The 13,905-nt window shown below is 44.8% G+C and overlaps 1 protein-coding gene across 3 annotated transcripts in view; it reads left to right on the top strand.

Moving 5' to 3' along the window:
- TAMM41 (TAM41 mitochondrial translocator assembly and maintenance homolog) overlaps positions 1-12,073 on the top strand; it is an 87,008-nt gene extending 74,935 nt beyond the window's left edge. For all 3 annotated transcript variants that reach the window (XM_063940769.1, XM_063940768.1, XM_063940767.1), the window contains one exon: positions 11,859-12,073. In XM_063940769.1, coding sequence (XP_063796839.1) covers positions 11,859-11,935 — 77 coding nt within the window. In that variant the 3' untranslated portion in view covers positions 11,936-12,073. The remainder of the gene's footprint in view (positions 1-11,858) is intronic.
- The last annotated feature ends 1,832 nt before the right edge of the window (positions 12,074-13,905 follow it).

Raw genomic sequence — 13,905 nt, 5'->3', positions numbered from 1 at the left:
GGGCTACGCCCCCTTAACCTTGCACACCCTTGTGGCGTGCAATATTTGTATTATATGGAGTATTACCTCCAATCATAATTGTATGAGTGGTTAAATATTGTACGGACAAAGGGCGTGCGATGGTTAAGGGGTCGAAGCCCCTTGCAACGGCGTGAACAGGGCCTGATGAATCACCTAGTAGATGCTGTGGTTGGGGGAGTGGGGGGGATGGGGTCCGGGGTGCCACAGGTGGGGGAGGGTCGGTTTCGGGGGTGCTGCGGGTGGGGGAAGGGGTGGTGCTACGGGTGGGGGACGGTGCATGAGTGCCGTGGGTGGGGATCCGGAGCCACCGTGGGTGGGGGAGGAGCGCTTGCGGGAGTGCCGCAGGTGGGGTGGGTGCTTTGGGTGGGTGAGGGGGTCAGGAGCCACCGTGGATGCTGGAGTGGGGGTGCCGCAGATGGGGCCTGGAGGTACTGCAAGTGGGGGATGGGCGGGTAATGCTTCTCCTGCTTCTCCTCCTGGAAGCAGCTAAGCTGCTGTGCTCTCTTTGGCAGTGGCTCTTCCGGAGACTCGCACAGCAGCCAGTCACTATTGTTAGCGCCGGTGTCCCAACGCGCCGCATTATAGGGAAGAAGATGCACTCAATAAACTACAGCTCCCAGCAGCCCTAAGGGCTGGAATGCTTTGGCGCTAAGGGCTGCTGGGAGCTGCAGTTTATTTAGTGTGCCTACTTCCCTGTAATGCGCCGCGTTGAGACACCGGTGCTAACAATAGTGACTGGCTGGCAGAAATGACTGACTGAATCAGTGTAAAAGGTGAAAAGATTCAGCGTCCAGACATTACCCTCTGCGATATCAGCCACTCTGTCCGTTACATTAGCCATCTCGGGGCTTCCAGGCCAGCAGCCCAGGTGCTGTGTTGCAGAGTCAGGGCTTCTGGGGATCTGGGCGCAGCTGTGGCAGGGAGGCACTCCTGTGACATCACGCGCAGAGGAGGCTCCATGGCTCAGAGAGTATGCGGCGCAGGAAGGGCTATGAAAGCCTTCTGCTGAACCGCTATCATACACATCTATGCCGGTTGCCACAGCAGCTTTTGTTCCACCAGCGCAGCGGCTAGGGAATGGGTATTGTTGATCCCGGATGTGGCAGGCGGACTGGCATCAGGACATAGGATTTTTTTTCCCCTATCCACAGCGCAGAGACTTGCTGCAGATGCGTCATACCCTCCAACTGTACCTTTCTGGCAGGTACAGTACCTTTTTTTTATGGTCTGTACCGATTTTTGGCTCTCCAAATGTCCATTGAAAGTATAGGAAAAGGGGCGTGGCCACGCCACTTTACCCATGGCCACGTCCCCTTTTCGAATTTGTAATGATTTTTATGTGTAAATTGTTGGAGGGTATGTTGCTGCAGATGCAGTGGGCCTATTTTTGGGTGTGGACCTGGAGCTGCAGCGCCATCAGCCCCATTGTTAATCCTGCTCTGGGAGCACACAGCAGCCAAAGGGCAGAGCCTCCCATTGGATGTAACCTGTGTGGGAGGGTGTTTCTTGCCCAATCAGCTGTGGACTGGGTGTGATAGATCTGCTGCTAACCCAATGAGAGCTCCTAGCCACACCCAGCGTTCGACACACAGGCACAGAGTCACAGATCTGGGCTATTATATAGGAGATGAGTTTGATAATATTACTGTGGTTTCTTTCGCTATGCGTCTGAATACGGTTAAAACTTTTTTATAAAGTAATGCAGTAATATGTTGCTCCTACCTACTTGAACTGTATCTATAGTTTAATATGTGCTCATATTGCTTATTATACTAATGTATAACCTTTGACTGACTGCTAGTGTGATTGCTGACTTTTGCTATAAATTCTGTCAGTTTTTTCTGTTTACTCCAATCCTCAATGCTGGTGCTAAGCAGGGTAAGGTCGAATTGTATGTCACTGTAACACATTTTAAAGTGATTACAGTCACAAATTGTGTATTACACTGTGAAAGTGTCTGATGACCGTATATATACTCGAGTATAAGTCGACCCGAATATAAGCCGAGGCACCTAATTTTACCACAAAAACCTGGGAAAAGTTTATGACTCGAGTATAAGCCTAGGGTGGGAAATGCAGCTCTAGCCGTACACAGCCCTCATACTGCCAGATATGCCCCCACACTGCCAGATATGCCCCCTCAGTGCCACATATGCCCCCTCAGTGCCACATATGCCCCCCCCCCCCCCAAGTGCCAAATATGCTCCCCCAATGCCAGGTATAACTTACCCTCCACCGCTCCCGCGCGGTCTTGTGAAGGAGGGACACAGAGGGCACAGCGTGCGCCTCTCCTGTGTCCCTCCTGCGTCTCCAGCGGCGGGTCTGTTAAATGAAGTGCCGGTTCATGAGCCAATCAGAGCTCACGAATGGGTACTTCATTTAATAGACCCGCCGGGGACACAGGAGAGGCGCGCGCTGTGCCCTCCGTGTCCCTCCTTCACACTGACTCGAGTATAAGCCGAGGGGGCTTTTTCAGCACAAAAAAAAGTGCTGAAAAAGTCGGCTTATACTCGAGTATATACGGTATTTATCATGTCTAAGAGCGGCAAAGGTGAGGAAAATACACTCACAGCAGCACAGACACTCATATCATGTTTGTCATGTAAAGCTGGGTTAACCTCTCAGGATCTGGTTCAGGATGGGTTGAGTGCAAACTGTTTTAGCTTTCACCAAGGTCTCTTGAAAAATTCAAGGCAGACACAGGTGCCAGTTGATCCCCCATGGGCTATGTTTACACAGACATTATCCAATATAGCTGAGCGTATAATTCCAACTTCTGTAGCAGCGATAGGTTACACTATTAACGCTTATGTGCAGCATTCCACCTGCGGTTTATAATTTCCAGCAGGGTAAGCAGTAGCCTCTCAACAGAAACAGGCTGAAAAGCCAGTTGTAAGTAAATCATTTAGACACGAAACAACACCTTCACAGTCTACACATGTTTCAGATGATAATTCATCAGCGGATGAAGACTCATTACACTCTGGTTCTGCATACGAGGATGAGGAAGAAGGTCTCAGCTCAGTGGACATATCTGAGTTGATTACTGCAATGAAATCCATTTTTTTCCCTGTCTGGGGCAATCATTAGACCAGCCATGGCCTCAGCCTGGATGGCTAAAGCATTGGCTGCCTGGGCAGATGCATTGGAAGGGGACATTTCAATGACATCTAGAGAGCAAAAATCCCATGTAGCACATATCAAGCAGGCTGCAATATTCTTGGAAGAAGAAGACTTAGATATGGGTACTATTGCCTCTCAAGCATCAGCCTCAACAGTAGCCACTCGCCGAGCAGTTTGGCTACGCACCTGGAAAGCTGATTCAGAATCCCAAAAAGTTTTTGAGTCGATACCTTTAACTGGCGACATTCTCTTTGGCAAAGAGTTAACCAGTATTTTGGTTTCAGAAGCAGACTCCGAGAAATGTAAGTTTCCTTCTACTTACAAATTTAAGCCCAAAATTCCAGCTTTTCAGCCCATTCGATCTCAAGGAAAAGCAAAAGGAAAGGGTGATAGCAAACAGTCCCAGTATATCAGGTCTGGTAAGACTGAAAAAGCATTGGGCAACCAGAGGACCGGCTTCTAAAACAGAAGATAGGTCATCAGCCTGATGGTGTGGGCCTCCACCTGGGGGACCCCAGGGTGGAAGGCCGACTTCATTTTGCCCAAATCTGGCAGCAGTGTACCACGGATGCCTGGGTGCAAAAAGCGGTATCTTACGGTTATGCGTTTGCTTTCAGGAAAAACCCTCCTCAAAGGTTTTTTGTACCAGCCCGTCTGGTAGAGACGAGGTCCAGGGCTTTGCAAGAGGCAGTTCAGAAATTGCTTCAGTCGGGAGTAGTCATTCCGGTTCCTCCTGCACAATGAGGACAGGGTTTCTACTCCAACCTGTTTTTAGTCCAGAAGCCGAACAGGTCGTTCCGGCCCATACTCAATCTAAAAATGCTGAACAAGTACATTCGCGTACATCGGTTTCATATGGAGACCTTACATTCCATAATTTTGGCTATGGAACCAGGGGATTTTATGGTGTCCCTGGATATACAGGATGCTTACCTACATGTTCCTATAACCCTGTCCCATCAGCGCTATCTCAGGTTCGCTATCCTCCAACAGCATTTTCAGTCTCAGGCTCTGCCATTTGGACGGGCCACAGCCCCCCAGAGTATTCACCAAAATTATGGTGATTATGGCAACTTATCTCCGCCAGCAGGGGATAAGAATATTTCCATACCTCAACGATCTTTTAATCCTGGCACAGTCTCAGGAATTGCTTCTGTGTCATCTGCAACAGACAATAGAGTGTCTGCAGAAGCACGGTTGGCTCATAAATTGGGCAAAATCGTCTTTGGTTCCGTCACAACGAATGACTCACTTTGGGACTGTATTGAATTCGAGCCTTCAGAGTAATTTTACCACTGACCAAAATAACCAAACTTCAGTTAAGGATCCAGGAGCTTCTACACAGTCGAAGAGTATCCATTCACGCAGCAATGCATGTGATGGGATTAATGGTGTCAACATTCGACATGGTAGAGTATGCTCCGTTCCATTCAAGGCCTCTGCAACATCTGATCCTTACCAACCAAGTGGAATGGTTTTCATCAGACAATAAAAACGCAGACTATGGTTCTTCCTCTGGAAGTAAGGAGGTCATTAGCCTGGTGGCTACAGACAGCCCATCTGGACAAAGGGAGACCCTTTTGGATATCAGATTGGGAAATTTTGACAAGGATGCCAGCCTTCAGGGCTGGGGAGCAGTGTCAGGAAGAAATTGCTTCCAGGGGCAGTGGACTAAGAAAGAAAGTTGCCTGCCAATAAATATATTGGAACTTCGAGCCATATACATGGCATTGAATCAGGCAAAGGACATCCTTCAGGGGCAAGATCCGCTCGGACAATGCAACGGCGGCAGTAGCGTACCTCAACCATCAGGGAGGAACTTGCAGCCGGAAAGCAATGAAAGATGTAAGTCACGCGTTAAAGTGGGCAGAACGTCATCTTCCAGCCTTGTCCGCAGTGTTGTTCCAGGAGTCCTAAACTGGGAAGCGGATTTTCTCAGTCGGCACACCATTCATGTAAACGAATGGGCTTTTCACCCGTAAGTCTTCCAGACCCTGGTCGACAGATGGCGGTTGCAAGCGATAGATCTCAAGTAATCTCGTCAGAACCACAAGGTGCCTGCCAACGGGTCAAGAACAAAGGATCCCAAAGCGATCTTTGTGGATGCCCTGTCCGTGAGATGGGACTGTCATCTGGCCTATGTGTTTCCTCCCATCGCCTTGTTACCCAGGGTGGTGAGAAAGGTAAAACAAGGAAAAACTGCCGTGATACTAATAGCTCCTGCTTGGCCCAGAAGACATTGGTACACAGATCTGCAGAGGATGTCAATGGATGCTCCATTCCTACTATCTCAATGTCCAGAACTACTGATTCAGGGGCCTTGTCATCACAGACCTCTGCATCGACTGTCTTTGACGGCGTGGCTCTTGAGATCTCCATCCTGAAGTCAAGAGGATTCTCACAACAGGTAATTCAAACAATGCTTAGAGCAAGGAAACCCTACTCAGTTCGCATTTATCACAGAATATGGCAAGCCTATATTCAATGGTGCAGTGAATGGAAACTTGAACCCAGGTCTTTTAGAGTTTCCAGAATCCTAGCATTCCTTCAGGCAGGAATGGATAAAGGTTTAAGGGTGGCTCACTTGAGAGTGCAGGTGTCAGCACTAACTGTAAGTTTCCACAAAATTTTTTCTAACCTACAGGATTTACGCACTTTTTTTCTGGGGAATGCTGCACATTCAACCTCCTTTTGTTCCTCCTACAGTGCCTTGGGACCTCAGTTTGACAGCTAAAGTTCTCTTTCTACTGGCCATGGCTTCAGCTAGAAGAGTTTCAGATTTAGGCGCATTGTTATGTCGTCCTCCATTTCTGATTTTTTTATCCAGATAGAGCAGTTCTCGGAACTAAATCTGGGTATCTTCCTAAAGTAGTGTCTAAATCTCACCTTAACGAAGAAATTGTAGTCCCTGCGGGAGATGCATCGTTGGACGTAGTCCGTGCCTTAAGGATCTACGTAGATCGTAACAGTGTTATCAGAAAGACAGATTCTCTCTTTGTTCTCTATGGATTTCACAAGAGAGGATGGCCTGCTGACAAGCAGACACTGGCAAGGTGGCTTCAGATGACGATTTCGGTAGCATATTCTCAGAGTGATCTCCCGATTCCGGATAATGTCTCTGCTCACTCTACTCATAAGGTAGGCCCATCATGGGCAGAACAACTTGGTGCTTCAGCAAAACAGATATGTAAGGCAGCCACATGGTCGTCCATTAACACATTCATTAGACATTATGCCGTAGATACCTTTCCCTCTCAGGACGCTGAATTCGGGCGAAGGATTCTCCTGTCTAATCAGGAGCGTCCCCACCACTAAATTGCTTTGGGACATCCCAATTTATCCTGTGGATACCCTGTGGACCCTGCAGGAGAAATATATGTTATGGTAAGAACTTACCGTTGCTAACGGTATTTCTCCTAAGTCTACAGGTTTCACACAGGATCCCACCCTGACTCAATTGATTTGAGGATTCTTTTACACACTAACCTCTTCCCTCTTGTACGGAAGGCTGTGCATGTGTGTTCTTCTCGCCTGATTAGGGCTCTACATGATGCTCCTGCCTTAAGCTTTGGAAAACGACTGATTTGCCATAGCCAGGACGAGCCCGCTGCATGCTGGGAGGCCAGAAACCTTTGACCGATTGGTGCAAGATCCGCTGTCGCTCATCCATATCCTAATGTATCTTGTGGAACCTGTGTACTTAGGAGAAATACCGTTATCAATGGTAAGTTCTTACCATAATGTATATTTTAACTGCATCCCCCACAGCTATATACAAATCTTTAAACAAGTTGCAGAAAGTTAATAGACTGAGGTATTTATACATTTCCAGTAACAAATACTACAGTGAAATATAATCTGGAAACATCAGCAGTAGTTTATGTAATAAAATCGACTGCTGATAAAAATTATGTAATGACATTGGCATATAATGACATTTGGTATGAGCTCTGTTATTTCTCACTATTATCTTACTAATTCATCACATACCACCTCATGATGAAAACATAGGCGTTCACCTATAACAACATCACATTATATACAACCAAAAAAGCATAATAGACGAAAGGAGAAGGGCACACAGGGATGCACAGGTCGATAAACAAAGAAGAGAACGCGAGGACATCCAAAAAGTACAATAGTAAAGTTGAAAAGAAAAATGGTACTGCTGCGGATAATCTAGCCAATTAAATGAAGTACTCATAAAATGTCATCACGTTGGTGCAGTTATGTCAAACCTAACGTGTACAGCGCCCCTACCACCAAGTCTCTCTGAATAAAACAACTTCCGCACACTCTGGGTGCCCCACACCCCTGCACTTACACTAACATTCTTTTACCCCTTCGCTGCTTGTAGACTGTGGAAGGGTCGTCCTCAGCAGTGGTTGGTAGTGCGTCCAAAATAAACTATATTGTCCTTACCGCCCTATCCAGGCACAGTGTCCTGGAGAGTAGATCTATGCCAGGAGTGATTTTTATGTATGGATATTAGTTTTTAGGCTTTGCAGCCCTTTAAATGACTGGGCTCACATAGCTGTATATTGTGACTTAAGGGTTTATTTATTAAGTGTCTGGTTTTAAAACCCGGCTCTTCTAACCATTTTTATGCCCGAAATTTAAAAGAACATTTATTTTACTAGCAACACATGGCTAGTAAAAGAATGACCCTTTTAAATTTCAGGTATAAACATGATTGGAAGTACTGGGTTTTAGAACCCAGCGCTTTGTAAATAACCCCCATGGTATCTGAGGCCATAATATACTTAATTATTATTGTGCCAGCACATTGATATAATAGCCAGCCCATAGCTGCGGGCAGATATGTGACACCAATTTGGCTCAATGCAGCCCCTAGGGTTACAGTGTACTTTCATTGTGATAATTGAACAAAAGGACAAGACACTCAATTCCACAAGGCATCATATTTAGTGTTTACAAAGAAGTGAAAACTTCTTCTTGTTTCACAGGTACGTTGAGTAGATGACTGCTCATGTTTCTGACAGATAACTCAGAATAAAAGCCTACACAATACCTTATGGTCTCCATTACGTGGATAGTCCTGTTTTGTTTTGTCAGCGTGATCGAACTCTGGGGCTTTTCCCCATGTAGTATGTAAGGTCTACTTCTGACTCCAAGAGTAAAACATGAGAAATGAAGTAGGTAGGAAATGGAGTAGGAAAGTATAGGGCAGGCTGATCAAGGCTTCAACATCTGGGTTGTTTCAATAAGTGAGGTGATGCAATAACTTAGGACACATTTCAGGGAAAAATGGGATGTTGACGAGATACATTATGGGAGAATCCATGGAGAACAGTCGGAAGCCTAGACCATATAAAGAGGAACTTGAATTGAGTTTCCACCACCAAGACATAAAAAGAACAGGAGTGAGGGCATTTATTGTCCGCAAAACGACTAGGTAAATCCCCGTTCCACCTCTAAACAAATCAGGGGAAGAGAATGGAAGAGGTCATGGGCGTGTAACTTTTATAAGAAGTGGAGTGGATTCAAAAGCAGAGGTGCACAGTGTCTAAAATTGTGTATGCGCGTTCCTGAAGTTGGGTAGATGGTCAAAGATCAATAAAAAGTATCTTATTTGTGGGTGAGACCACAGTTCCTGAGGAATAAGGGAGGACTTTCTACTGTCCTAGAAAGAGTGAATTCCTTCTTTGCCCACCAGCTCTCCCTCAATGAAGATGACAACCAGAGCTAAGCCTATTGATATCTGGTTTTGATGGGTTAAGTAATAAATGAACATATGTTCTGTCCAGAGCTGGGGAGGGCTAGATAAGTGCGTAGAGATTTGTGGGGTTTACAGGAACATTAAACCCCAACATTTAATTAAACAACTATGAACCAAACAAAACAGTATTGCCTCTCATCTGCATTACAGACAGCTGCATCTGATCCCATAGCTTTAGGAGAGTGTCCTGATGTGATCTCATACAGGTCAAAAAGCTGAGAATTTAGTCATTGTGCAGTCATTTGTCCTAGAACGGGTGTGGTATTGAAAGTCGACAGTAACTAGGTCGACAATGTCTAGGTCGACCACTATTGGTCGACAGTAACTAGGTCGACAGAGTGTCTAGGTCGACAGGGTATTTAGGTCGACATGTTCTAGGTCGACAGGTCAAAAGGTCAACATGAGTTTTTAATGTTATTTTGGTGTCGTTTTCTTCGCAGAGTTAGTGCACCGCGTCCCCTCGCGTGGCTCGCTTTGCTCGCCATGCTTCGGGCATGGTGCCTTCGCTCCGCTGCCGCTTCGCTCGGCACAGATTACTGTTCCAATCGTAGTCCACGTGGATCGTTAAGTATGAAAAGGTTAAAAAAAAGAAAAAAATTGTGGAAAAACTCATGTCGACCTTATGACCTGTCGACCTAGAACATGCCGACCTAAAGACCCTGTCGACCTAGACACCCTGTCGACCAATAGTGGTCGACCTAGTTACTGTCGACTTAGAGACCGGATCCCCCTAGAACTGTCCCTGCTTCCTTTATACCAATACACACACAGTGCATTTCTGCCCAGAAGGTCTGCCAGGCTATTCGTCACTCTCTGCTCAGATAGAGAAGCACCTCCATCTTTACATGGCAACCTACTGCAGAGGAGATGGAGAGTATTCTCATCATATGTAAGCAAGTCTAATCGCTTCCGTTATTTCATATATATTACTTGGCTGGAAAATACAGTCTTTAAATGAAATGTGAATACATATATAATTTGAGCTAGAAGAGTAAATAAATACTTATCTGTGTAAATAATTCATGTTACTTTCCGTAAAGATGTGATATGCATTGTAATTCTGAGATGTCTCTGCCATGACATTGTCAATTAGTAATACTCTCAGTCAGGTTAGTGCTTTAACAGTGGAATCGCTATGTGGGATGGAACAGTGGATCTTCATTAACTATCTTGATATGCTCACTGAGTATCACAAAATTGCGACATTCTAATTCTTTCATCTGGCTCGACCTTAAAATGTTTAAAACATGTTGAGTTACCTGAAATCTAGAAAAATTATACCCCTTTCAGATATAAACCACGGCTTTAACAGTGTTCAGACCCTGGACACAGAGCACTGGTTGAAGCCGGAGTTTCTGTAATTAACCCTTCACACCGGACCCAGCTCTAGCAGTGAACGCTTGGAGATGTAATCTCCAAGCACTACTGTGGCTGCTAGTGAACTTCTCAAGACCCAGGTCATACCTTTCACACATAAGTCGGGGCACTGTCCCATATTGCAAGCCCCGGGAATAACCCTGGTCGATTGCAGGGTCACCGACCCAAGACTGTCAACCCGGGTCTGACCCTTTCAGACATAAGTAGAACCCGAGTCTACTGCCATGTCCTGGTAATATCCTAGGTTTTTTGCTTCGGTCTGGAAGGGATATAAGTGATTGTAAATTGGCATGGTGTGTATTTGCTTTAAGAGTTTTGCCAATTTAAATGCACTGCAGCTTGATACGCTGATGATTGATAAATAAACATCTGACTGCAAATTGTATGTAGATGTTTATACATGTTCTGCATAAAATGATAAGGCTAATTCTATGGTTTTCCTTGCTTTATGTAAATGTAGGCTTTAATGCATTAAATCAACATAATGGGAACCCTGACGATAGAGACCCACTCAGAGGATTATACTGATTGCCTTTCATGTACTTTGACAAACCTTTCATTATCTTTACACATATACTTTAGTCTGCATTTACTATAACAACCTTATAGCTGTATCCAGTTATCTAGTAGTCTCATTTATAATGTTGGAGTTTTGGCAGAGATATGCATCCACACCGAGAAAGTGAAACACTACACTGCTGAAATCTAATATGATAATTAAAGTAGTCAAATCTGATCTCAGTCTATAATATTGTTTTCTCATGTTCCATGCCACAATCTGCTAACCTAGTAGATTGGCCAAAGTGCGGTTCTGTCATAATGAGAAGAATTGTAGTGCAGATATGTTATTATATTCCTGTGCCACTTTATACTACATGCCCTGCTTCCCTGCAAAAGAGATGTCCCTGGTTCCTTGTGAATTAATAGAATAAAAATTAATATAACCGTGAACATAAAGAAGTATCTCTTGCAGGCAGTGTCGTACTGGGGCATGATGGGCCCACTTGGGGAATGCAGGGGTAGAGGCCCAGGCTTAAGGGGTGTGGCCAGTTACAACAGGGTGAGGCCAGCCCCCACAGAGGCATGTACAACCATTACAGACCATGTATCGGACCCTCTTATAGAGTAACAATGTATCATTTAATCGCACTCTCTGGAAACAGACATTAGAGGAAGGGGTGGGGCCCACCAGGGATTTCCCCTGTTCCCATGTTGGCCGGTCTGACCCTGATTGAAATCTATGATAGGCCCTACACATTTAAAGATCTAACTGAACGATATGAACATTGAACGAGAACTCGTTCATATCTTTCTGTATGTAGACACCAACGATGAACGGTGCACGACCCCGCGCTCGTTCATCGTTGGTGCCAGGTCGCTTTTACATGCATGCCAATATGGACAATCTCGTCCATATTAGCATGCACTGCTATGGAGCCGGGTGACGGGGGAGTGAAGAAACTTAACTTCCCCCGTTACTCCCTCCCCGCCGCCGGGTATCCAGTCGGCCCTTGGCGGCACATCTCCGGGTGTGTAGGGCCCATTAGTCTGTCCGGCTTTGCTGATTTACAAGTAAAAAAATCTCTCTCTCTTTCAGGAGTTAAGAAAACGGTTTCGTATAGTGCAAAGAAGCTCTACAAAATGATGAGGAGTCTGCGCCGATCAGAACTGTGATGCATATGATTATACTTGTATATGATTATTTATATTTGTACTTTTTATGAATTTAATATAAAGTGAACCACAGTTGTGAAATTTTTTTTACAACTCTCCGCTAATTGCAATTATTTAAATAAACTTTCTCTGATTTCAGGTTTGATTAGTGTGTCACAAGGGCCAAAAAATTACAGGTGACGTACGATACAAATATGATTCCATTAATAGTCATTAAGGGCCTGGTTCTGGAGCGTACACAATGGCAGGGTTCACGGAGTACAGCTAATTTTTTACTACTGCAGAAAAAAATCTGTTCTAGCTCCTATGGCATGTGTGGTACACCGTGTGTAAGCACAGAGACACAGGTGCGATTGAGACGCACGGTATCAAAACTGGATGTTTCTGGGCGTTAACTGGGAGTTGGCTATTAAGACATATGAGAATGGTCCATGTTAGGAAGTGTTGCTGTATTGGTTAGGTACACAGATGCTTAATCGCTCACATTGGAGACCATACTCGAATGGAAATTCTGCACCTGCGACAAAGCTGATACAAAATGTAATGGTGCTACCAATAGTGGCACATAAAGGTAGACCTGGCATTGTTTACAGATGCTCAAACCGGGTGTCTCAGTGCTTGCACATTCAGACACACACTTGTACAAAAGGGGAAGGGCTGACACTAGCATTAGACTAGGCGCAGATGTGCTGGCGGCTATAGACACTAAAGTGGTCGCGGCAGCGTATGACTCAGAATCAGCTCTAAGGGTTTCATTGCAGTATTAGAGATCAGAGATAATATTGTAGGAGGTGCCACTGACCCAGATAAAATGTAAAACCTGGCACACAGAGTGCATACACTGATATTATGCAGTTCATTCTAGCTCATTCTTCTCTACATGTCAAATCTCCGTATTGGCAGAAAACGGCTCAATATTTACAGTAGTGATTCCCAAGGGCAGAAAGTGATGCAGAAAATGTAGTTCTTCAAACATTAATAATAATCCAAGCTGAAAAATTTTGTAAATCTGCACAGGAATGTATTAGCCACCAGAGGCGCTGTTGGTGTTTGTACAATCATTTATTTTACTTTGATTGAACAAACATGATAACAGTGCCTCAGACATGTCACTAGTTCCTATGCACAATATAATATGCACGTGGTTAAGTATATGTGTATGCATGTAGGTAGATACATATAGACTCGTATATATGTCTCTAAGAGAGAGGGATTTATAGATGTGCGTATGTATGTAAAAAGAAAAAAAAACTTTACCTGGCTCCTTCATGTTGGGTAAATATACTACAGTAGAGTATATCTGATACGGGGCTTATCTCTCCTCACTGTTTGTGGTTGTAAATTGCCAAGGTACTTTTGATGTCACTACAGTTTCATACAGCCAGAGTACAAGCCATAAGATGCATTATAGTACAGCCTGTATATAACCAACAGCAGCAGGCAGGTAAGTCATTCTATTCCTTTAGAGACTTGGGGGCATATTCAATTAGCCACAGGGTTTACTCCGCTACTAGTAAGCACGCCGGGTGCGTTAATCCCCGAGGGTATACTTTTCCTTGTAGCTTTAGTATCTGCAAGGAAAAGTCTGCAAGAAAAATGCACCATCGGGGGTTAATGCGTCGGAAACACCCATTGCTTCCGCAGCTTATGTGGAATCAATGAGTTTCAGTGCATTAATTCTGATTGTTGTCACATGTACCACCAAGGCCCAAATGTAATAGGCTCCAATTTGCTTGTCCCTTCAAGATATGGTTTTGCCTTAAAACTAGGTGACGCTTTAAATCTAGTGGCTGTCTCGCCGGAATCATACCGGGACCAGCAACTCAGAGAGTAATATATTTGGAACAAAATGTTTTCTTGTTTTTCATGTTGCAAGAATAGATTCTAAAATATGCTTCAAGGGTTGGAGAGGTATCCGGGCTACAGATCTACACTGAAAAGGTCTACAGTCAATAGTGAGTCCACTGATG

This window comes from Pseudophryne corroboree, chromosome 9 (genome assembly GCF_028390025.1).
Source record: "Pseudophryne corroboree isolate aPseCor3 chromosome 9, aPseCor3.hap2, whole genome shotgun sequence".
Taxonomy (NCBI): Eukaryota; Metazoa; Chordata; class Amphibia; order Anura; family Myobatrachidae; genus Pseudophryne; species Pseudophryne corroboree.
This window is presented reverse-complemented; position numbering and strand designations above follow the sequence as displayed.